The sequence below is a fragment of the Lepidothrix coronata genome, unplaced genomic scaffold, assembly GCF_001604755.1.
Source record: "Lepidothrix coronata isolate B3197 unplaced genomic scaffold, Lepidothrix_coronata-1.0 Scaffold155, whole genome shotgun sequence".
In the NCBI taxonomy this organism is placed as follows: Eukaryota; Metazoa; Chordata; class Aves; order Passeriformes; family Pipridae; genus Lepidothrix; species Lepidothrix coronata.
Window position 1 is genome coordinate 320973 of NW_016690335.1, and position 24801 is coordinate 345773.

The 24801-nt window shown below is 36.1% G+C and overlaps 1 protein-coding gene across 4 annotated transcripts in view; it reads right to left on the reverse strand.

Moving 5' to 3' along the window:
- Window positions 1–24801, reverse strand: part of MYO16 (myosin XVI) — a 361587-nt gene that overhangs the window by 168977 nt on the left and 167809 nt on the right. For all 4 annotated transcript variants that reach the window (XM_017828978.1, XM_017828980.1, XM_017828979.1 and 1 more), the window contains exons 8-11: window positions 12954–13029; window positions 11123–11276; window positions 5974–6124; window positions 206–316 (exon numbers count right to left, since the gene is read on the reverse strand). In XM_017828978.1, coding sequence (XP_017684467.1) covers window positions 206–316; window positions 5974–6124; window positions 11123–11276; window positions 12954–13029 — 492 coding nt within the window. The remainder of the gene's footprint in view (window positions 1–205; window positions 317–5973; window positions 6125–11122; window positions 11277–12953; window positions 13030–24801) is intronic.

Here is a 24801-nt window from a genome sequence, read left to right on the forward strand (position 1 = left end):
GAAGTGATATTCCATTTTTTATTTCTCCTTTTCCTACATAAACTTCAGAAGCTGAAGGGCTTACACACACACATGGCTCTGATCCATTTAAAACTAGTCATGAGTTCAGGGCAGGTCACTGTCCAGTAGCTATGATAGTAAGCCTATTTTTTCTCTCTTTGCTCTTTTTTGAAAGCTTACTGTTGACAGGTGAACAGCAACTCACATATATCTGATTATTATTGAAGCGCTTCTGAATCTCATAAAGCAGGCTGCTGTCTGTTAGCTCACTCAGAGAAGCCAGGTCATCATTTGGAGCTGGAGGCATTAGTTTGATCTAGAAAACAAAAATTAGAGAAATAAAGTAACTCTAATCATTCTATACCATAATGTTCTAATCTGCAGTATAAACCTAAATCGCTATAATTATGGAAGAAAAATGCATTAGGAAATCAGAAAGTTGTCACTCCCAAACAATTTCACATCACCAATCTTAATCAAGAGAAGAATATAAAAATTATTATCAATGTTAAAGTGTATAACTGCACAAGTCTGACGGGCTCTTAAGAACACAGACCGCTACCAGAGCGCCATTTGCAATCCTTAAACCCATAAAGATTCCCAGCTCAAATGCCATTCTCCCGCTCTCTTCATTAAATGTTTATGGCAGAAATCAAGACTATTAGTTAGTGCACTTGTAAACTATTTATTGCCCACTATTTAACAAAATTCTCACACTACACTTCAACATATGAGATTTGAAATTCTATTGCAATTTTTCCTGCAGATTAGAAGTAAGTTAGTAAGAAATGAGGATGATGTTGTCAAGGACACCAGAAGATAACCAGAAGAGGCCACTTAGCCAAAACTGGTGAGTGAAATTATTTTAACATTTTTGAGATTTAGGATGAATAATATAAACTCTGCAAGGGAAAGTAAAAAAGTAAATGGCAATGAAAAAAAGACAAAGTCAGAATCAGAGAAAGTAGACAAAATATCAGTGATAATGGAAAGTTGATTAAAGACAAAATAAACATTGATATACTAAGCAGTGTGCTGATAAATTATGATCTACACTTAATATGTAGTTTGATTCATTTTTTATGACAGCCCAAAGAAAACCACATTTGCACGTCAGTAAAATACCTAGAAACAGAAAATTCTCCTGTGAACAAGGGTAGAAGTGAGTTGTTTGTTCAGAGTTTACTATAACTCAGTGTCTATTTTGAGAATGGGTAAAGAAGATGAATTTTTTTTCTTCTATTGCTTTGCTTAAAATGAAGGCCCAGGAAAAAAGCAGACACTGCCATTTTTTGGTAAATAATTCAGCATCTTCAGTCTCTGGCAGTGTGAAGAGGTCATTGACAGAAGCAGCAAGCAGACTGGGTGATATTAAAGGGAATATGGAGTGTGCTTCAGACAAGGAGAAGACACCAACGACTATGGATACCTGTGTTTAATACTGGGGATCTGATCCAAAACTACTGAACTTCAATTATTTCCATAGGTTCAAGGTCTAGTTCAGAAAACATGATACTCTGGGTTCACTACCTATGCCTATACAAACACAGGTGTATGTTTACATATTTAAGAGGTTTATTCCTCATCCATTAAAGTGAATGAATATTTAGATTTCTCTGTCACACAGAAGATGGAGTTTCTTGCTCTTTTTGTTTTTAATCATGGCAGATGGATCTACAGCTGGCTAGAAAACAAGAATTCCGCTTGGCCAAAAAAAAAAATAAATTACATTTTGATATTTGTCTTTGATGATGTACATTGGAAGAGAAAAACTGAACAAAAGAATTCCAAGAACATTTTTAAGTGTCTTGTAGAGGGAGAGCAGATGAAAGACAGAAGTCTGTGGCCTCCTTTCCTTAATAGTGTGCTCACCTGGCTTGCAGGAACAAAACAGGCATCAGTCTTCACTGCACTCCCTTGTGTGCTACCAAAACTCAGAACATCTGTGCCAAAGAATGAGCTTGTCTTAATCTATCTCAATGAATATTAAACCTCTGCTTTATATTTTAAAATAAAAGAAGGGTTTGCCCTGGGATTTTCTATATTTTCAGAACTTTTTAGCACACCTCCTTATTCATTCATGGTTCATACTGGCTAGTCCTCATGCACATGAAACCTGGATATCATTCAGGTCACATACCAATGGTCATTTCCTACAGGCCATTTGGGCACGGCCCCACCTCTGAAGGAAGAAAAAAGAGTTTTGTCTTATGGATGTGTGCCAACCCATCCCACATAGCCCTAGGCCAGCAAATAGACTTGAGCTTGTTTTTCATTTCATAGTCTAAGTATGGCCAAAGATGCTCATTCTGTAGATAGATGGTTAGAAACGTGAAGGGCTCAGTTAAACTCTGAGTAACGAAATCAAAATAATTTCTCATCAACTTTTTTTTCTACAAAGTTTAGGATTTGGTGTTTCAGCATTTTCTACCAGATTCTGCCTCTAAAAGTTTTTGAGATTTTTGTAATGCTAGTAATGAAGATTACTATTTACTCATTTAAATTATATACACTTAACAAGATTCACAATCTGCTCATATAAAAATTTTTAATTATTTACATTCTTTACGTACTTGTGTCACCGAAATATGTATGCATTCCAACTCTTATGTGTAATATTATGATATGCACAGCTGTCCCCCTATCGTAAGTGATATTGGAACGACGAAAAGGGTATCAGGGGATACTCTATCACACAGTTCGTATGGCCAACAATATGTCAAGCACTACAAGACAAAGAAAATTTTTTGTTTTTAAAAGAAAAGACCCAATTAAGAGAAAGAAAATATTTAACCTATATTTGTTTGTAGCATGAAGCACATAATTCAATTTGAGGCCAGTAATTTCAATCTGTTATCAAAAAAATATCTTTCCCAGCTTAGAGGGAGAGAAATTGTCAGCTACAATAAAATTCTGGAAATTACTCATACTGCTTTCCTTGTTTGGAGCACAGATTTTGAGATTACAGATGATCAAAGAGCACCTTTTACCAAGGACAAAGCAAAAGCTAATACAAAAGATCCAAAAAATCCTTTGTCAACATAGTTATTTGATCCCTACCTCCGATGCTTCATGTAATTAAAATCTTACTTCATGAGAAATATTTTCTTGTCTCTTTTTCATCATTTTTGCAATTAAAAGAACACGAAGCTACATATAAATTTGAATTGTTAGTTCTCTCAAAGCCAAAAAAATTATGAGATTTTTAATTTAAGAACGCACGTTTCAAATGTACTAGGATGAAATTTTTCTCTCTGATCCTCCAATAAAGGCCTAATCTGCATGCCATATTGCCTAAGAAGGTATGATATTTCTGACACAAAGAATACACAATATCATGCTGATATATTTCAATAATATATGAACAAAAAAGCCAAGTAATGACTCCACATACTCTATTGAAAAATTAAACAGAACATGATTACATTTAGCATACTTTGGAATGCAATTGCTAAGAATAAGACAGTGAAACTCATTAGAATGTGTATCCAAAAGGCAGGAACAGAAGGAAGGGATTGTTCAAAGTTTTCCTTTGCTACCAGCACTAAATAAGAACTTTACTTCCCAAGTTGTGAAATTAAAAAAAAAAAACTAAAATCTAAATATTATGTACAAAAATATGGAGATATATATATATATACACACATACAGTTTATAGTGCATGGCTATTAGTATAGAATACAATCCCTGTATTTCCAGAATCATGATTAAGTCACTTCAAGAAAGAAAAAAATCTCATATTTTCATTTGACAAAATCTAGGTATTCTTTAGGTTAGTAAAATTTAACTATTTCCCGAAGTGATTAAACTGATTTATTCTCTTTTCTTCGTAAGAGCTAAAGCTCATTAAGCCCTTGCCAACTGAAAAGTTCCGTTAATCTATTAATTTTTTTAATGCAACCACTCGTTTAAAAACTCCCTGAAACAGCCCCATGTCTAACCTACGCCCTGTTAGTGATGATTTCTCAGATAGAATCTTCCTGCTTATTCTTTTCCAAGGGAGCATCACTCTTAATTCAGTAACTACTGATTTTTACTGCTTCTAAAAAAAAAAAACATTCCTTCTAACTTATTTAGAGTAGAACTTCACAGACTGTTTCCTGCAGAAATTTCTCAACTAATGGAGCTAAAAGAGATTCACCTTTAAGTCTGCTGTGTTGTCTTTGATTTGTAACCACTGTGGGAAGTTCTACTGAAGTACGGTGAAACAGCAGAAGGAGTACTTTTGAAAACCTGCCCTGGGACCCCGAAGAGGCTCTAGGTCATAGTGGAGAACAAAATTATCAGTCAGTTTCTGTCTATGTTTTAGTGCACAAACTATGAAGCAAAAGTTTAACTTAGAGATACTGAAAACTCAAATAATTTTAACTAGGTTTGCATCAAAAGAGAATCAAGCAGAAAGAAGTATCTATGCTTTTGTTCACACTACTGTTGAACATCTAGAAGCAAGTGATGGTCTCGGCAAGATCCTAAGCTAAACACTTCCCTCTCTTTTACTACAATTACAGGAAGGTTCCTTCTAAAAGGGTTGCAAGCATTCACTTTTCTAACCAGCAGTGCTTCTCCCTTGGATTGACTGTTTTCATCACATTGCATCAGTCAGCAACACCAGAAGTTTTAAGACATGAAAACAAGATGTAAACCAAGTGCAAAACACTTCTGGTATCTTCTGACTGAATAGGGAAGTGAGTGCTCTACAGGATCCCAAAGCTGAGGACTTTCAGAGATTGACTCATATCATTTACATATGAACCCACTGATTGATCTCATATGACCAAGCTATTCCTCTGAAACACACACAAATAAAAGCAGTGGAATGTGCATTCTTCTGCCAAGGCAGTTATGCAGTTTTTTGAACTGAAGGTGGCTTACATGAAATCAGTATCTTGTTCCTTTGTTATGCTTCAAATTCACACTAAACTATTTTAAATGGAAATATTCCCTTCCACCATCACCACCACCACCTCCTCAATTCTAAAGTAATGTTTTCTTAAATGGCTGAATACTTCTGGAATGTGTTTCCCAAATGCATGTAACAGAAAATAGCACAAAATGTAGCGCAAACCCCACAAAAACCAAACAAAAACAAACAAACCAAACTCAATCCCCAACAAAACAAACCAACCAACCAACCAAAACCACAAACAAACCAAAACAAAGAACAGCAAAAACAAACAGAACCCAACAAAACTCCACCAACCAAAAACCAACCAAACAAGCAAGCAAACAAATAAATAAACAACAAAAACCCAACAACAACAAAAAAATCCCACACCACACCCACCCCTCAAAAAAACTGCCAAACTCCAAGTAATGAACTCAAACTCAGGACATGCTAGATTTATAAGCAACAGATAACTGCCTCCTTTTGCATTCATCCTATACACAGAATGAGAATGCCATCCTGGCTGGGGAGAAAATTGCAAAGGGTATCCAAATAATCAGTGACTGTAACCTAATGCATTATCATGAGAAACAGAGTTAACACTGCAGCTGTAAATCTGACAATTCCTAGATTTAAATTACAGTCACTTACTTTGCAACTTGATATTCCTTAGACATTTTTGTTTTTACAGTCTCCCAGGTTGTGTTTCTTTCTTTTGTCAACCAACTTTGGAGACATGAGCACACTCTGGGTAGTGCTAACAGTTGTCCCTCCCCTGTTGTGAACCATGAATAGAGTTTGAGGAGCTCTGAGCCCTCTGACTGCCACAGACCCTGACCTGCCACCAGTAGCTGGCAGGAAGCAGCTGTTCAACTTGCAGAGGGAACTCTGCAGGGCCAGATTGATTGCAGGGAGTGATCAAGGTGACAAGGCTCCACAGTGCAAAAGAAATTGTTGTGTGGTCAGGGAAAAAAAAACTGTGGTCTTCAGCTTCCATAAGTTTACAATTTCCATACCTAAGCACTAAAAAAAAAATCAAGAAACTGCATGCCATTACCTGTTTAAGTTTGGAAACTGCATGCCATTACCTGTTCAAGTTTGGTTGTGGTGTTCACGGTGACATTTTCAGAGGCACTGTCTTGAGATTGCTGCTTATATAAGGCTTTAGCTGCATCTTTAAACATGGTGTCTTTCTCCAGCAAACTGTCTTGCTTGGCAATTGGTAAAGCCAGGGGATTGCTACAAAGAGAATCAATAAAACAATTAGACTCCTACTGAAGATGTCAGACAAACAAATGTGGGTGGCACAAGCACTGAATTGAGATACAACTCAGGGATGAGACACAAGTTGCTGGTCCAAGTACAAAAAGGAATTGGTGAGAAATAAAGTGTTCACATAGGTTGGTCTGTTCCCAAAGACACAGAGCAAAACACCTTGATTTAAAATTCACCTTTATGCAATTTTTTTCTGAAGCAGAATTAAACAAGCCAAAGAGAATATGCATAAGTCTGCTTTTGACAGCACTAGGCTGGCAAATCAATAGCCAATTTTGAACAAAATTTAAAAAGCACAGTGTTAACCTACACAATACTATTTTAAAAAATAGTATGTTTTAACATAATGTAATATAGATATTGCCATTGTAATAATAAAATTATTTTATTTAATATTTAATAAAATTAAATTCCATCACTTTTTAGCTTACTTTTAATTAGGCAATATCCAAGATATATTTTATGACCAGAAGCTGCTCTGAATTTGTGCTAAGGTAAAAAAAAAAAAAGAAACAAACCTAAAAAAACCCCAAGCAAACACCACACTCCTGACCGCAACAATATGCAATATTCTTCATCCACACTAAAGTTAAATCTATTCTTACACACATAGAGTTGTTTTCCCTACTGACAGTTCACACAATATGACAGTTCTGAAAAACAACAATACCAAAATCTTGGATGATTTTGGCAGTGTTGTACATCCAGAGGAATTAGCAAGGAATCAGCCCCAGGAGTTGAGAACAGAAACATCTTAAAAAATAACTGTCTGGATTCTGACAGTGCAAAGGAGACAATCTCATGGAGTGTACAACAGCTCTTTGCCAGAATGTATATAACTTCTTTGAAAGGAAATGTGGATTCAATATGGGAATGGGGGCATAAAGCATTCCACTATGGAATAAAGCCCAAACCTAGCTAAAATAAATCTCATATTTACTCTAAGTTACTTGAGTTTAATCACTGATTATAAAAAAGCCAAGATTACTCACACAGTTAAATGAAATTACGGAGGACCCATAGATAACCGTGATAGCAATTCATGAAAAGAACTAGTGTTGGAAAGAGAACTGAAACACACATATAAATTTTAGGAACAAAGAAAAAAGCACCTTCTAAGCAAAATTCATTGGGAAAAAAAGCAAAGCAGTTTCCCTTTGAAAAAAATATAGACAAACAAAACTTTTCTTTTGATGAAACTGTCAGTCTGAAAACACTGAAGGAATTAGTATAAGCATTTTATAATGAAATACTTGATTTTCCTTCTCAAAATATTTTGCTTCTGACATTTAAATTTAAAATACCTAGAGGAACATTAGTGAAAATAAAAATTTTTATTTAGTGCTTTGATTGACCTAAGATAATTTTGTCATACATTTGTTTATCAAATGTCACATGGGCAAAAGATCCAAATCCCTTTCTCTTGATTTGAACTGCAGAACAAAAAAGCCATTATCCAACTATTCTTTTGAACCTGGCAATTAGAATAAGACATATCAGTGATTAGATTGTAGAAGAAATTAAATAACTGTGACACTGTTCTGGTGTGATGTTTCTTTTAAATTGAGAAGATCCAGGATTTGTTTGCTGTGAAGCTGAACCTTACCCATTTAATCTTATCACTTTTGTGTTAACTATACAACATTCATTAAAATTCAACTGTAAACTCTTCGAAACCAAATAAACCTTCTAGGTGTCACAAAAGAGAAGCAGGTTGTAAATCACAGCAAAGTGTGGGGGGAAAAAAGGTGCCTACTGTTTCCATAGATGCATTTTGAACTTAAGAGGACAATAATAACATAATAAATAACTTAAGAGGCGTGTTTCATGTCTTGATGGACATGAGAATAGTCTATTAATTATATGCATTTATGAGATATTATTAGGACTTTAAGTGATGGAAATGCTGACATGTTATCCATATTACAACAAAAATGTGAAAGATTCTGTGAAAGAAAAAACATAATAAAATTATTCCAAGAGTTCCTTACGACTCAGGTTCAAGTAGACATTATGAAAAATAAACTGAAAAGAGTGGCTTTTTAGAAAAATATTTCTATTAACATTCATATGTATTTTTATTAGTCACAAGCTTAAATCAAGCAATGCCTTGAACTGTAGGACAGAGCAAGGGAAGATTTTATTTAAATGTAGGCAAGTAGATTAGCATAAATGGTCTTCTTTTATAAAAATTAATGGATAATTGATAGTTAATTAACCACAAAGGAAGACTTAAGCCAAAATAATGTTGCATAGTAGACAGGAAGAAGTGTTATCTAGGGTAATCTTATTTGAACATTCTAGGACTTGCTGCTGGCCTATCTGACTGGAAAAAATATTGAATGTTATATGGAGGAATAGAAATTTTAATTTTTAGGCAAAGAAGCCGTCATATATGGAATTAATTTGAAGTTTTGTGTATTTTTATTGGGGGTTTTTTAGACAAACTGAGATGGTTTTCTATAAGCTGCCATCCTCTAGCATGTCCTTTATTTAAAAAAAAGAAAGAAATCATACAAAAAACTGAGAGCAGACAATCAAATAATTGGAAGTTTTATCATCAGTACTGGAAGCATTAGGGCAGCTTCTAACTTGACAGAGAACTATATCAAGGCAGATTGCAATGATATTTTCACAGGCCCTTTGATCTTATTGTGTTTGTTGGAAGGAACTTCTGTTACTGGTAGGGAGCAGAGTTTTAGAGTGAGCAAGGCAGCTCAGTGAGTGCCAGCTACAGCCAACCCACCAGTTAACTTCCTAATCCACCCATCCTAAATCAGAGAGACGAAAGTACTCAGTAGCTCAGTAAAAGAACTAGAAGAAATATTCTAATACTATTAGTGCTTCATGATAACATGATTTCAATTGTATTAACTCAATGCTTGGCTAAAGGAAACCAGGTTTGCTTGGTAATTTAGCATTATGCAAATATACTGACTGTTAAATTTTATATCCTCTACCTGAGTTAAGATACTGACTTTCAATTCATCTCTTCATAGTGTTCTTCCAGAAATAAATGCTGTAATTTAATCTTGAACCAGCAAAATTAGATTTGCTGACAGAGTATACGCTATTTACAATTGCTTGTAATTTTTGAGTCTGCTTTTGAGTACTGTTTTCTTCTTAGAGATGGGCACAAAGCAATATGGACACAACACAGGATTAATAGGACCTCTTGTAAAACTTACCACCTCACATTAAACGTACTTCCTTATATCAAGAGAATTAATGAAGAATGGATACAATAAAGAATAAAGCAATGGTACATCTGGATTATTATTGTGCACTCCTCCTCAGCATTAAAGAAATTGCTTTGGTACACAAGAACATCAGAGACATTATGCAAGTCAAGTCTTCCAGTGATTAATGAGTTTTAGCATTAAAGAACGGAATCCAGTACAATATGTGCACCACAGTACAAGCTTCTAGAACATGAAACACATGGAAATGCATCATCTAGATACAAGAACAATGAAAATGTTCTTAAAGTCTCCAGAACCTTTATAAATAAATTTTGCTAGGCCACCTTACAGAGCTACAAGAGCGACCTACCATCTACTTCTGCTATTACGACATTTCAATAATTAAAAATAAAGGTTTTCTTTATGTTTGAGAATCTAAAGGCTTAGTTTCATGCCTCAAAATTAATTTTTTTCATTTATAAGATAATAGAAGACCACATAAATTTCAAGAGTATGATTTAAGTTATTGAAACGGTGGGTTAGACTAGACGGCTGCTTATTTCATAAGGAATTAACGAGCATGAGAAAATAGTAATTCCATAGACATTAGTATAATACTCCCAGCTACATACATTAGTGGCTACAAATGATGAAGCAGAAACAACACACCATGTTTATTATCCATATGCAATTTTTACTAAATATAAATATGTCCCATGGAATTCTGAATTTAACAGATTGATCATTTCATGACAGTTGCTAACCTCTTCCAGATTTTAATGGATCCAAATACATTCTGTTGAACATAAATTATAACTATAATGAAATGGAAGCATATATATATCTTCCCTGTCTCTCTATAAGAGGTTTTATTTATTTTTTTTCCTCACACAATCTTTGGTGATTACTACATAAAAATTAATATCAGTGTTTTGCAAGTTTATGCAGCCAACATACTTCAATTGCATTATTTGTACTTTTTAGAATTCCCATGGATCACATTATCTGGAAATAAGAATTTGAAATATCAATATGTCTTGTACTACCACAAAAGAGCCATTAGTGCTTCATACATATAGTACATCTCTTTTCACATATCTATGACAATATTTTCTTAAGATTCAACAAGGAAATACAAAAAATATCAAAATCTACAACTTAAGACAAATACCACATTCTAAGTCCACACTGCTAAATTCTGCTTGATTCCACTTGAATTTTAAGCAGCACAAATCTAAATACAAATTTGTAACTGGTTGGACCAGTATAATTTCATCTGTAATCATATATATTATTTTATTTTCATGACTTGTCCCTGCTTCTCTCATAAGCAATGGTAGTTTTACTACAGTATTCCCATCTCCTTTAATAAAAGGATGTTCAAATCTAATAATTCTGCTAAGGCAACCCTAGACAATTTTTACTGGCAATTATAATAATGTATTTTATTATTAATAGTTTATATTTATAGAACTAAGGTCGACAAAAAGCTAGGAGAGATACAAATGCAAAAGATAATTCAGCAGATTTCCAAAATGAAAGAGTTACTCGACTCATCATATCACAAGAGTCATGGAATCATAGGATGGTTGGGATTGGCAGGGACCTCCTAGAGAGCACCTGGTCCAATCATCCTGCTCAAGCAGAGACATGCCCAGGACCATGTCCAGATGTGTTTTGAATATCTTCAAGGACATTCACAGGATTCATAGATTGACAGATACTATTCAAATGATAATCTGGCTCCAGTGAATTGCTCTGTAACAATAGAAGCACTTACAGTTTATTGGAAACTGTGGGTAAATCATGCATGATCTCTTCATATGGCTCTTCTTGAGATAAAGTAGAAACAGCTAAAGGGTCTTTCATTTTTTCCTCCCAAACAGTTTCAGCCTTCATAAGAATTTCTTCAATAAAATCAGAAGCTGCAACATCTGAGACATTGGAACACCAAGATATCAGAAAAAGAAAATGGTGAAGAAAACCTCCTTTGAATTCAAGTCTCTAGATCAGACTAAGATTAGGCATCTGGCTAGATAACATGAAAAGAATAGCTCAGATACTGATCATAAAATAATACTTGAAATTACTGGGAAAATAAAGGCAAAGTAAAGAATTAAGCTGTCATCTGCAAAACCTCAAAACCTCGCTGTGTAGCGAACCAAACTATTCAATAATTCATAGGATTTCGGGAAAAACAACACAACCCTTTTCAACACAGTATTTCAATGAAAACATGCACTTAAATCCTTTTAAAATGTTTTACATTTCTACAAACTAGACTTACATGTCTTGTACATACAGAAGTACTGAAATCAACTGTATTAAATACATACTAATTGCAGTTAGCTAACTGTATTGTTAGACAATCTGAGTTTGGTCCATACCCTTTAATACAAATACAAACTGGCATGTAACTAACCACAAACAAGGTTTCTGCGGTTAAGCGTCAGGACATTACCTGTGAACGTATTTGTAGGTGGTACAGTACTTGAAGCATAACATATTTTGCTTTATTTTACTGATGTCTCAGAGCCTTTTGGATTTTTTAGCTTTTTGTAGATTTCAGAAGTAGTTGTGTAGTAAATGTAGATTTTAATGTAGCTGTATAATATGTCACCCTTTAGCACAGTAGTTTACACATACCCAACCCTATTACCCCATTTCATATCAAACCCTCTAAATTCCTTTAGCGTGTTTAGTCTTCTTTTCAAGGTAGAATTGTAGAAAATTCCATGCAGAATCGGGGGGGGTGGATAGTTCTGGGATTGGATGGACCTTATTATAAAATTTTAGAACCACTACCTGGGTGCACACGTGTCATGTGTATTCCCCTGGGCCTGAGGGCCTGATTAAAGGACCTGCTCTTTTTATCATATACTAAATTGGCCTGCAGTTTTTTCTCCACGGTCTCTCAAGACAAGAAAGTTACACCTCATAATCTGACAGAAAGATTCTGTTTTCTACATTACTGGGTTCTATCTTTATTTTATCCTAGACATAGAAGATTAAACAACCATGTATTTCTTCTCTTCAGCTCTCCTAGCTAACACTATTGATGTTAGCTCTGCTTTGCTCTTTGTGTTAGACCAGTTGACCAGAAGTCCCTTCCAACCTAATACAGTCTATAATTCTATTATCTTTAGAGCCATTGCTTCAGCTCCCTGTTGCTATCTGGTCTAAGAAGGTGCCTTCTATGGTAAACAGGGGGTGCTACACTTTAAAACTGATTGTTGAATTTGTTTTCAGACAACAGCTATAGAAATTCCAGTTCATGAGGCTATGGACTATGATCAGTTGAAAGGGACTCAGAGAAGTCACCAAGAATGTGTAAATGCAGCTACCACAGAGGCACTAAAGAACTCTCCATCAACAAACATTGTTAAAAATAAACAGGGAATGTAACAAGTGGAAGAACATGCTGTCATTTGATATGGTATCCTGCATTATCATGACTAGCAGTTCTCAGCAATATATGTAAAAACATATACAAACACGTGTATGTGTATTTAATTCTACACACCAAATAAAGAATAACCGAGACAGCAGGAAGGAAAGAAAACAGCGTCACAGTAACTAATACATACATAATGTACACGATTTTCACCTACCTGAAGGCTTTTCATTATTGCAGTTAAGAAGATTGGGATTTGCCTGGCGCATCAAAAGCAGCTTCACAAGATTGGTCTAAAATGGGCAAAACCAGAGGTGTTTGAAATGGCAGCAGTAGGACAGGTGCAGTGTGCCTGTCATTCAGTTTACTCCTTCCTTTCTGCACTAGCTGAAATCATATGATAAACCATAGGCAGTACCTCCAAACCCCCACCTTCTGCAGCTATGAAACATATTTCTATAAATCATAACAGACAGAATAAAATACAGTTCTCGTTCAATTTCAGTGTATCCTTAGAGTAACTCCACCCCCAAAGTCTCCCTCCACCCTTACATGGGTAAAAAAATTCACAAAGGAAAAAATCTAACCCTCCATCACCACCTGTTATGACTTAGATCACAAATATTTCCTTATGCGTAACTCAACAACTGTGTGCCATCACTGCCAAAGGGGTGCGTGACTCACAGCCATCATCATGGAAGTAAATCTGTCCTCTGTCAGGAGTAAAAATTGGCACATTTATCTTCTGTTTACCAAAACTATTTAATCTATTAATAATGGTCATAATTATTGCACCATTGAGTGGGATAAAGTATCACGTAATTAAAAAGTCTAAAAGATATTTCTCAGTTCTTGTAAGAGTTCTGCAAGGAACTGTTTTTAGTGAGCTCTTCTATTGCTGCACCAAAGTCTCTAGAGATATTTCCCCATCAAAGGTTGTAGTAATGTCGACCCTGAAAAATTGGTTGGTCAGAAATGAACAAAAAGCTGCATAAGGAGTAAAAACTACTTTTAGAATGTGAATATAGAACTCAACTAAATGACAGAACTATGCACGTTTGGATATATGCTAAAGCAAATAGAATGCAGAATATAAATGTAACCAACAGGGGAGGCCAGGATGAGCAAAGGGGAAAATAAGCTCCGCAGGAAATAAAGGATTTTTCAGAGCAGAAGAACAGACCTACATATAAATGAGACCTGAACTGCAAGGCAGCCAAGGGAAAGGATAGTAATTTGGCACAAAACCAAGCAATAAATAAATAAATAAATAAACAAACAAATAAATAAAGGCTAAATGGGAAAGAAATCATTGAAATAAAAAAAAATTTTTCAATATGGATTCACTACACAGGAGGCAACTTATGAAAAAAGACCATGATAATGAGGAATCCATTAAATGTACAGAAAATCTCAAGGTTTTAGTCATAGAAAAACAGGAAAATATTGTTGCAAATTTCTATAAAAATAAAAAGATCTTCCTCTCCTCAGCTTTCTAATGCTGGCTTTCCTTTCTGGCAGTAACAGCACAAAATTCAGCAAATTTGAAGACGTGAGGAAACCATAACAGGTTTATTTCCAAATCCAATTAGCCCTGCTTTCAACTGAGAAGTCTCAACACATATATCTCTGTCTTTTTGCATTATGAAAAAATGGAACATGCTTAGTTATGGAGCTATTGCATAATCTCTGAAAAGTGGTAGTGGTTGTATCAAAGGAGGCAGGTTTTAAATGCACTTTCAGTTTAGTAACAATACACAGCTTTTTGTGTTACCAAAGTTTTGGATTTATACCACAAGAAATCCCGTGTTCCAATACCAATGCTTCCTGCTGCCAATGAAATATCTCCTGCTGGGATTCCTTGAGGCATGTCACCAAGACTAAGGTATTCAGGTCACTGAGAATTTCAATAACCTGCTTTTGGATACACAACTGTCTGTGTTAGAGTTAACCTCGTTCACTAATGTTTTAGAAGGAGTATTTTAAAATCCAATTCCCATATCTTTAGAATTGTGCCTAACACTAGAAATATTTGGAGAATAATTACAGCAAATTACCACTATCCAAAGGTATTTGAATTGCAGAGTTACAAATAACATAGATGTGATTATATTAAGAAATAAATTAATATCTGATGAAATATTGTAGATCATATGAATAAAACTAGTTTATATATATATTCCTATTTTTCCAGTGTAGTCTTTGACAATTCATATTTAAGAAAATGAATGATGTGGATGATGAAGCAAAGTTCACAGATTGCACAAAAATGTGAGGCGTATAACTGATACACTAGGGGCTTATGCTGCCATGCTGAAGGACCTCAACAAGCTCGAGAAATGGGCTGACAAGAACCTCATAAAGCTCAACAAAGCAAAGTGCAAAGGAACAGAAGGTAAATGGTATCCTGAACTGCATTAGGAGGAGTGTTGCCCATAGGTTAAGGGAGGTGAGGTCACACCTGGAGTGCTATGTCCATTTCTGGACTTTTCAATACAAAAGAGACACAGAAAGAGTCCAGAAAGAGGCCACTAAGATGATTAAGAGACTGGAGCACCTCACATGAGAGTTAGAAGTGGGAGAACTGGAATTCTTCAACCTGGAGAAAAGAAGGTTCAGGGGGATCTCCTCCATGTGGGTAAATACCTGAAGGGAGGGTGCAAAGATGACAGAGATAAGCTCTTTTCAGTGATGCCCAGTGACAGGACAAGAGATAACAGGCACAAACTGAAGGCTCCATCTGAACATCACGTAACATTTTTCACTGTGATGGTGACCAAGCACTGGCACAGGTTACCCAGAGAGGTGTTGAACAGCTCTTTAAACCCAATGAAACATGGAGTGCAATACTGAAAATAAAATGCTATAAAGGGAAACTGAACACAGCACTCCAGATGTGGCCTCACCAGGGCTGAGTAGTGGGGCAGGATCACCTCCCCCAAACCGCTGGCAATGCTCTTCCTAATGCAGCCCAGGATACCACTGGCCTTCCTGGCTACAAGTGCACACTGCTGCCTCATGGACAGCTTGTTGTCCACCAGGACCTCCAGGTCTTTCTCTGCAGAGCTGATTTCCAGCAGGTCAGGCTCAAGCCTGTACTGGTGCCTGGGGTTCTTCTTCCCCAGGCGCAGGACTCTGCATTTGCCTTTGCTGAATTTCAGACTGTTTTTTTTCTGCACATCTCTCCAACCTGACAAGGTCCCTCTGAAGGTCTGCACAGCCCTCTGGGGTATTGGCCACTCCTCACAGCTTCATGTCATCAGCAAACTTGCTGAGGAGGCATCTGCCGCTTCATCCAGTTCTGGGCTCATCAGTACACAAGAGATGGGGAGCTCCTGGAGCAGGTCTACTGAAGGGCATTGGGGATAATTAGGGGACTGGAGCATCTCCCTTACGAGGTCTGTTCAGTCTCAAGAAGAGACTACTGAGAGAGGACCACATCAATGTCTATAAGTATCTTAAGGGAGGGTCAAGAAGATGGAGCCAGGCTCTTCTTGGTGGTGTCAAGCAATTGGACAAGAGGCAACAGGTGGAAACCAATGCACAGGAAGTTCCACCTGAATATGAGAAACAACTTCTTTACTGTGTGAGTGACTGAGCACTGGAACAGATTACCCAGAGAGGTTGTGGAGTCTCCCTCACTGGAGTTATTCAAGAACTGTCCAGACACAGTTCTGTGCAATGTGCTCCAGGATGACCCTGCTTGAGCAGGAAGGATGGACCAGATGACTCACTGTGTTCCCTTCCAATCTGACCCATTCTGTGACACTGTGACAAAAGGCAGCATAAATCAATTTACTAAAACAGGAACATTATAAAGCCTTCAAATACAATTGCCCTGTGCCAAAAAAGGGTCTAAGTTCTACCATACATTAAATGTTAGCTATAAGAAAGCCCAATGCTCAGTTTCATAAACAAAAGGCTTAGGAGCACCAGTGTTGGCTAGCTGACAGACTGCGAAGCCTGTCCTCACAGACAAGTAACTGCAGTGACAGGGTAGGAAATATGGGACATGAAGGAGTGATAATGGAATCTCCCTGTGCACTTGAGGCTGCGAAAGTAGCTCCAAATTGCTCTCAAGCTATGTTATTTTTACTGTTAATGAATTAGCTGGAGAGCAGAACTAGTGCTCCTAGAAAGTGTCTTCCTCTCATCTGGTCAGATATTTTCCTTTGAAGCTATATACAGAATGCTAGATGTGTGCCAGCACCTGCAAAGGATAAGCTGCTGGCTCTGGCTGAGTTTTGAACTCTTATTATCCAAGTCCCAGTGCCACTAATGCAGATCATTTATTCCCTTTTCTTTACCATCAGAGAGATATCTACTTAAGTTGTAAAGGCAGAAAAGGTTTTATGCAAATGTCCTCATGTGCTGTTTTGCACAGCAATGAATATGCATCATCCAATTTGCATGTACCTCCAACAATAAATTCTTTCAGTCTATCACTTTTCTTCCCTGTTGACACAAACAGTTCTCTCCACTCCTCCACTCACCACTGGACATATCCCACCATCCATAAGTGACCTGGTTCACCACCAACCTTTTGGTTACTATCCTCCTTCCCAATTTTTTATTCCTCAGGCATTTCTTGACACCAATTCCTCAGTTCTCTTTGACTAAGCCCTCACCACCTTCTTCCTGCAATTTTCTTCTAACTGCTGTCACTTCTCAGGTTCCCACTCCATTTGGTTGGGTATGGTCCCCAGAATGCTCTCATCCACAGTGAGAAAAAGACCTACACTAAGAAACTAGTGGATCAACAATCTTAGATCAAAATCAGTATTATTTTTGACCATCAATCTCACACTATTGCATGAAACAGTGAAATCTCCAAGTATTATTTTAATATCTAAGGAATTTATTCACTAAATACAGCAAAACTTCTAGTCAGAACGCAAGAAATATTGCTGGTTACACCATCATAATCTGCAGTCTTCACCACTGAGTCAGATGACCCATAACTCCACTCATAAGAACCAGTTTTCTATTGCTCATATGACTAAAATTTATTTCACTAGGTTGAAAAGTGCACATTTACCTCATTGTGTGATTTTTGTTAGGCAGTTTGCTAGGACTGCTGCCAGTAAAAGCTTATGATTTTTCAGGTTGTTTTTTTTTTTTTTTTTTTTTTTTTTTTTTGTTACACAAAAAAATAAAGCAACTAAAAATGAAGCACTTCTGGTAGCAGGGTATGGAAAAATATTTTACTTGTCCTTGTGAGCTCCAGTGTTTGTATGATTTGAAGACTTTGCATTAGGTAGAAGATGAATTCCATAGGCTAAGAATATTCCTTTTGTTTGTAAAATCATCAAAACTTCACCAAGTTTCAAACGTTTGGAAAAATCAGCTACCAGATACTTACTGGAAAGTTTTTTTTATTATAATGGATAAATCAAGGAGCCCACTTTTGCTAGAACAGTCCACCGTAAGCCTATATGTTAGTCTAACCAGTATCAGCTGCTCTATTTAAATATACACTTGGATATTTAAAAGATTTGCAATTAAAAAAACAGAAAGCAGGGAAGTAGTTCAATTTTTATTACTACTGTTATTATCATAATTACTAAGCTTCTGTGATAGAGGTGCTGTAGCTTCATGCTAGCCATATATTCTGTAGATCAAATAAATAAGATCAGATAAGTCATGGAGCAATAAAACTCCTTAGAACAATACTGGAGACTATTTAACTAATTAAATGGGGTGATAATAGGCACTTCAGTAAGCATCAAGGACATAAAAAAGAAAAGTGTAGGTTAGGGACCTTAAGCTACTGGGGAGTGAAACAAATTCCCAACATTAGGGAGTAAGGTAATTATTAAGCCATTAGGGTTCCTGTGAATTGAGTTTTTAAGATGATATATTTTTTCTCCATTACATAATAGTATGCCTTCGAAGACTGTATCTTCCTTAAAGCCAAAATTTCTTATGTGAAGCCCTAAAGAAGAACAATAGTGTTCCGAGGCTAAATAGCATTTCCTCTGTGATTGCAAATCTGATTCACAGTACTGCTCCAAACACAGAAAATTATATCTGAAACTCATTACAGATCTCCCTTCTTAATACAATATAGATTAGGAAGATATTTTTTCTATTTGAGTGCAGAGAAAAGGGGACCATTACCACCCGTGGTCAGCAAAGTGGAACAGATTAGAAAAACTAGGTTGTGGGAATAAAACCAGCAGCAGGGTAGATAGTGGGGTGGGGAATAGAAGAGAGAGTAGATAAAATGCTGGACTTCGGAAATAACAGCATGAAACAAATGAAGAGAAAGGGAAGAAGAGAAACGTGGCAAGGATCCAGGATGCGGGGAGAGACAGACTAATAAGAAAAGTGAAAGAGGAAAGTGACTTAGTGAGGGAAAAAACACTGAGATTGAACAAGGGAGATTGGGACTGTGAGCAAGTGGACAGAAGGGCAGGAAGGTTGGCATGAAGTCAAAGTAGAGAGAAATGAAAGCTTGGATCAGAACCAGGGAGAGGAGGAGGGGTAGAGGCTAACTCTGCAAGGAAATTAGGATTGGGATAAAATGCGTAAGAAAAGCACATGAAGCAAGGCAAATGAACAGGACAATAAGGCAATAGAATAAGGACAAGAATGGGGCAGACTGGAGGCAATGGGACAAATAAGGTTATGTGTGGGAGGAATGAACTGTAAATACTGTATCTGTTCATGCACAGGACTTGAAATGGAATCCAAGTTCCTCAACTGTCACCACTACCCTTCTGCAGTCAACAAGTTTAACCTACATGGTCTAAGAGTATGCCTTTAAACCCTCTAGAATAACTCAAGTAAAGAAGAAAAGCCTAATGCTGTTTTCAGCTATCAAAGCAAGTGACAAAGGTCACTTAAATGTTTTTCTACAGCTGAAGTAAACACTTCATCAGTCTTTACTTCAAGACTGAAAACCTGCATTTCTGGTTTTCAATCCACCAGGAAATTAGATAAAGAAAAAAATAAAATAAATCAGAAAAAAATATTATGTGATCTTGCAATTAAAGATGCTTACAAGTTATAGTCCTACAAGTTACATATTGATACTATTGTGTGAATCTAGTTTTTCTTGACTTATGTTCTGTACCCACAATTAGCATTTGAATTATTTATAGAAATTTTGTGAATATACTGAGAGTAAAAGAAAGATATCACAGGCAGAAATCCCAAAGTGGTCTCTCTGTTTGAGGAAACTGAGTGTAATTTGATCTGAAGGGAAATGTGGCTCTTCTATCTGAGTACAATCACACAAGCCAAACATGAACAAAAAGACTAAAGAAAAAAGGGTGAGATATGTCTGGATAAAATATTTATTGCCTGAGATACTATACTCTATTCTTTTTGAAATACTGAGCAAGCACCCCCTTCATTAGGCTCTTCTCATTGAAAATATTTGTGGAGTGTGTTTGCAAAAGTCCAGAAACTGCATTCAAAGGAACTATTAATGCAATAGTCAAACTCGAATGTGATTAAATATAATTTCCTACAATGAGTTCGTATATTCCTTCTACACTGAAGCATATTCTATTTTTTCTATTTTGAGGTTAACATACACCTAAAGAAAATGAAACTACAGCTCATCGTTGAGTCAAATAACTGATGTGTTTTGGTAATGATGAGTAAATTCATTTGCACAGTAAGAAGGTGTGTTCTCTGAGACTTCATCAAGGAACAGGGTCTCTTCTATGATCTGAAAGAAATGTTGTGTTTTGATGAACTAACTAGTCAGAGGTGTATGATTCAGTTCAAGCAAACAGGCCAATGAAATGTGTTTTAAGGGAGAATATATTTACAGAATGGCAATTTCATGCATAAATTTTGAAAATGACACAGGATGTATATAACATGCTAAGAAACATGAGGTAGGCATCTGAGATCTCTAAACAATTTTTATTTACTTGGGATATTTCCAATTTATTAATGGGAAGAAATCCTTGCTACTGCAGCAGTTACTCTTGCAGAGATACAGTCAGTAGTTCAATGAATCTCTTATCCTTTTTCTTTTTTTTTGACATCACGAAACCCTTTAAACCTCAAAGCCAGGGGCTAAATCTGTCTCACTAAGAGAGTGCAATGGAGCAAGCTTAAGCATCCCTTATAATCCATACTGCTTAACTGTTAGCTCTCTCCCTGACTCTGCTTTGGACCGCTCCAACCAGCTCTCTACAAACAAGACTAATCTCCTACAGAGGAAACTAGCTCTAAACAACATGAATGTGAGCCAGACTGCTGCTTGGCTTAATCCCTAGCCCTCTTTTATTTAGTGATTTAACAGTTTAGATATAGGCATCATCCCCAAGGATGAAATTTTGGGAGAGGTAGTGTTTCAGCTACTGCGAAGTCAGCTCTGACCTGCATGCCTCCGATAGCTGCTTCAAAGGTGACATTTCTGTGATAAACAACAAAGAAACAGCTTGTGCCTGGGAATTATGCCAAAGTACCCAAGGCAAATGTCAGAGCTGCAGCCTATTCCCACCACAGGGAGGGTGAGTATGTGCTCTCCTGATCACAGCAGCTGGAAGGTGTCCAGCAGGGATAGCACTACCAATGCCAGATTACTAACCGTTCACAAAGTGATTGCTGTGCTAAATTCAAATTAAGGGGCCAGCCTGAGAAATACAAGTTGTCCTTCTGCAGTTGGTATCAGTGCCAGCATGGGCAGTGTGGTACCCAAGTGATGATGTGTGCCCTGCTCTGGTGTGCACAGACACCAAGGACACATACACCAGCACTGCCCACGCTGCATGAGAGTGGGACAAAGGAGTTCCAACTGCCATCAAAAACAGTGTTAAAAATCTATATGTCCAGAAGGCTCTGTTAAATTTACATAGCCAACCTTGGCATATTCTAATTTCTTGAGGCTTGCTTTGCTGCTCTCATAATCTTATTCTGAAGAGGGTTTTGTGTGTCACTGATGCAGATTTGGATGCATATTGCAGAGGTTAATATAGTCCATCATTTTATAAAGGTAAAATTATTAAGGTAAGCAACTATGATCTAAATACCTCAATAATATATTTTTTTTGCTATAATGTTAATATTTCAACGTGCAATAAAAACACAAAATTACTTTTAGCCCTAATACTTACAAGGGGGGAAATGACAACAATCCCAGAAACTCAGAATAACCTTGCTTAAAAAGATGTGTATTTTTTAATGCTATTACCATTATTTTTTAATGTTTGCAGCTGGTAGTATTTCAGTTACCAGTCTACTGCACTCATTGGTAACCTAATCTGTTGCTGTAAGGCAGATTCATTTCTTACAGAGAGACTGACCTTCAAGCAGTAGCCTCTGCTGCCTTATTCTGCACTAGCCATAACCTGTTCAGAACCCTCAAACTCACCAGAAATATTCTGTATTTCTATGCAAGAAAAATGTCCTACTCTGGATCTACACACTCTGCACTGATAAGCATTTATCATTCATCCATGCTCAGTTTCAGTATTTGGACTAATAATGTTCTAACAAATTTTAAATGGTAAATTTATCCATGAAATTGGGTTTTTTTACAAATCAATGTAAAGATAGATACAGATTTATTTTTTTTTCAACATCACATAATACATACTGACACTTAAAACTATAATTTATTCCCTGTCTGGAAACAATGCAACAACCTACTGCTGTATTTTGCTTGTGTTAAGATTGTTGTATTGTTGCAAGTATCTAACTCTGATGCTTCTGTAGGATTCGTTCTGTGCAGTTTTATGCTTTCTAAAAGTAAGGCATCAACTTCATGCCCACTTCATGATCACTGGGGAGACCTAGAAGACCAGGATGGGCAGTTGACCCATCCTTTGGCCCCTTTGGTCTGGATTCCTCCTGCAGAATTTTAAAATGTTCAAATTAGACCTCTAACATATGCTAGTTGTCCATGACCTCTAAAAGAGAGAAGGGTCATTCCCCCTATTTTAAATGCACTCCCTAGAATTGTCTGAGTTGTCTTCTAGAGGTGATTCTTCACATTAAACAAGACAAAACTTAGACTTTGTCCTTAAGCTTAGTTGCCTAAATTTAGTTGAGAAGAACCCCATCTAAATAAAAATGGGTTTGCCATTATCAAGGTATCTCTACAAGCCAGGTTTTGATCATAATGTATGGATGTAATGTCTTTCACATGCTTAGCTCACTCAGATTGATGTATCTTTCTCCAATAATTTCTAATACAAATTAGTGTGAAAGATGGAGCAATAGGCTTAATTTACACTTAATTTCCACTTAATTTACAACTTGAGATTTGTAGCAAGAAGCTTACAATGCCATTATTCTTTAAAAATTTCCTCCTGTGCAGATACAAATCTAATTTTCTCACCATAAATTTAAAACTTCAGCAGTTTCTTCTTTTGTTTTTCCCCAGATAAAGTAAATTAGTACCACTTCTATTGTTGCAATGGTCTTACAAATAGCCAAATGTGGTGGGGTTTTTTCCATTTCATGTATTTCGTGTATTTGTAAACATAGAACTGTATATGCGTAGAGTTCAGGTCCTTCAACTGAGTCTGGATGCCACTCTGAAATAGTATTAACAATTTCTTCATATCACAACTGAAACTTTTTTGGAACATAATATTCAAAATGCATGTATGTAATGTCTATAACATAAAAGAGTTCAAAAACTAAATCTGTAATTTGTATAACTAATCCAATAACATTTTATTCATGTGAGTAGCTTCTCCATATGAAAAATATATCTGTAGATACTTAGTAAAGAGGAAAAACTAGCAGTCCCTACGACTCATGCAATGTAATATTATTTATATATTGGATGGGGTTTAGTTCCAGGCAATGCAGCAGCAGTGCTAGCAAACTACTTAACAATAATGGTTTAGAACAGGTTTTTTGAAATTTTTGTTACCAGTCATTAAAGGGTCATTTTTTATTAGACAAGTTACAAGACAAAAAAAGTCTATTTTTCTGTTCAGATACATTCCTGGAAGGATAGAAATCCTCTCAAGAACTGAAAAGGACACCAAATTAAAACCAAATAGACTTTTTTATAGTCCTCCAGTAGAAGATACAGATTTATCACTGTAGCAAGTTTTTCAAGTGAGACTTCTTAAAAAAATATGCCACAAATATGTGTTAGAAGAGTGTGAAAATGTAAGGGATAGAGTCCAGAACTTTTGTTAATGACTGTCTCAGGGCACATTAGTATTTTTGGCTAAAAAGTAACTATTCCCAGATAAATATTTTTTTAATTTAAGAGACTATCCAAATCATGTATTGAGTAAGGTTATTCCCATTCTGCCATACTATTTTCCCCAAATAGTAACAATGCTCATATTAGCCTATAATTAATTACTCAAAATGGAATTATAAATACGCTATGCACATGAATTCATATTAAGGCTAAAAGATGTTTCAAAATTATCATCATAAGAAAGGAAATTTTAAAAACACCCCAATGGTTTCACTACTGAAAGAAATATTTCCCTGATATCTAATAAATCCCTTTTATAAAGGAGTTTAAATGATTTGTTTTCCAGAAACAGAAAGATGTATTTATCTCCCAAATAACACTGGAAAATTATTTATAATGATAATAAGCTATCTCCAAATTGTGTTATGAACACTACAAAGGGAAGATATTTTGGTCTGTGTATATCTGCTAATTTCAGTAAGGAAGAGTGCAATGTTATTTCATTTGTCTTTCTCTGTGCATACCCATAGTACATGTACAGAGACTAGCACAATTGGTCCCTGACTTCTCACTGAAAACTCCTGAAACAGTAAAGAGTTTCCCCATTAGGAGTAACACAATCATCATGTGGGACATAAAGGGAGATACAGTTCAACAGAAGTGCCAGTAAAAAGGATCACTTCACAAAAGAGCAATCTGACACCTCAGAACCCTTCAAAAAGAAAGAAACATTTTTTTCCATTAGCCACTTTCAATTACAAACTTTATATGCACAGATCTGTTTCAAAAAGAAGAATATCTAACTTCACAACAAAAAAAGTATTTCAAGTTGTCCAGGGTTAGCGTTGGAAATATATGTGTTACACATATATAAGCAAAGACAAGTTCTTTTCCAGTCCATTCAAGTCAATTCTTTCAAGTCCTTTTCAAT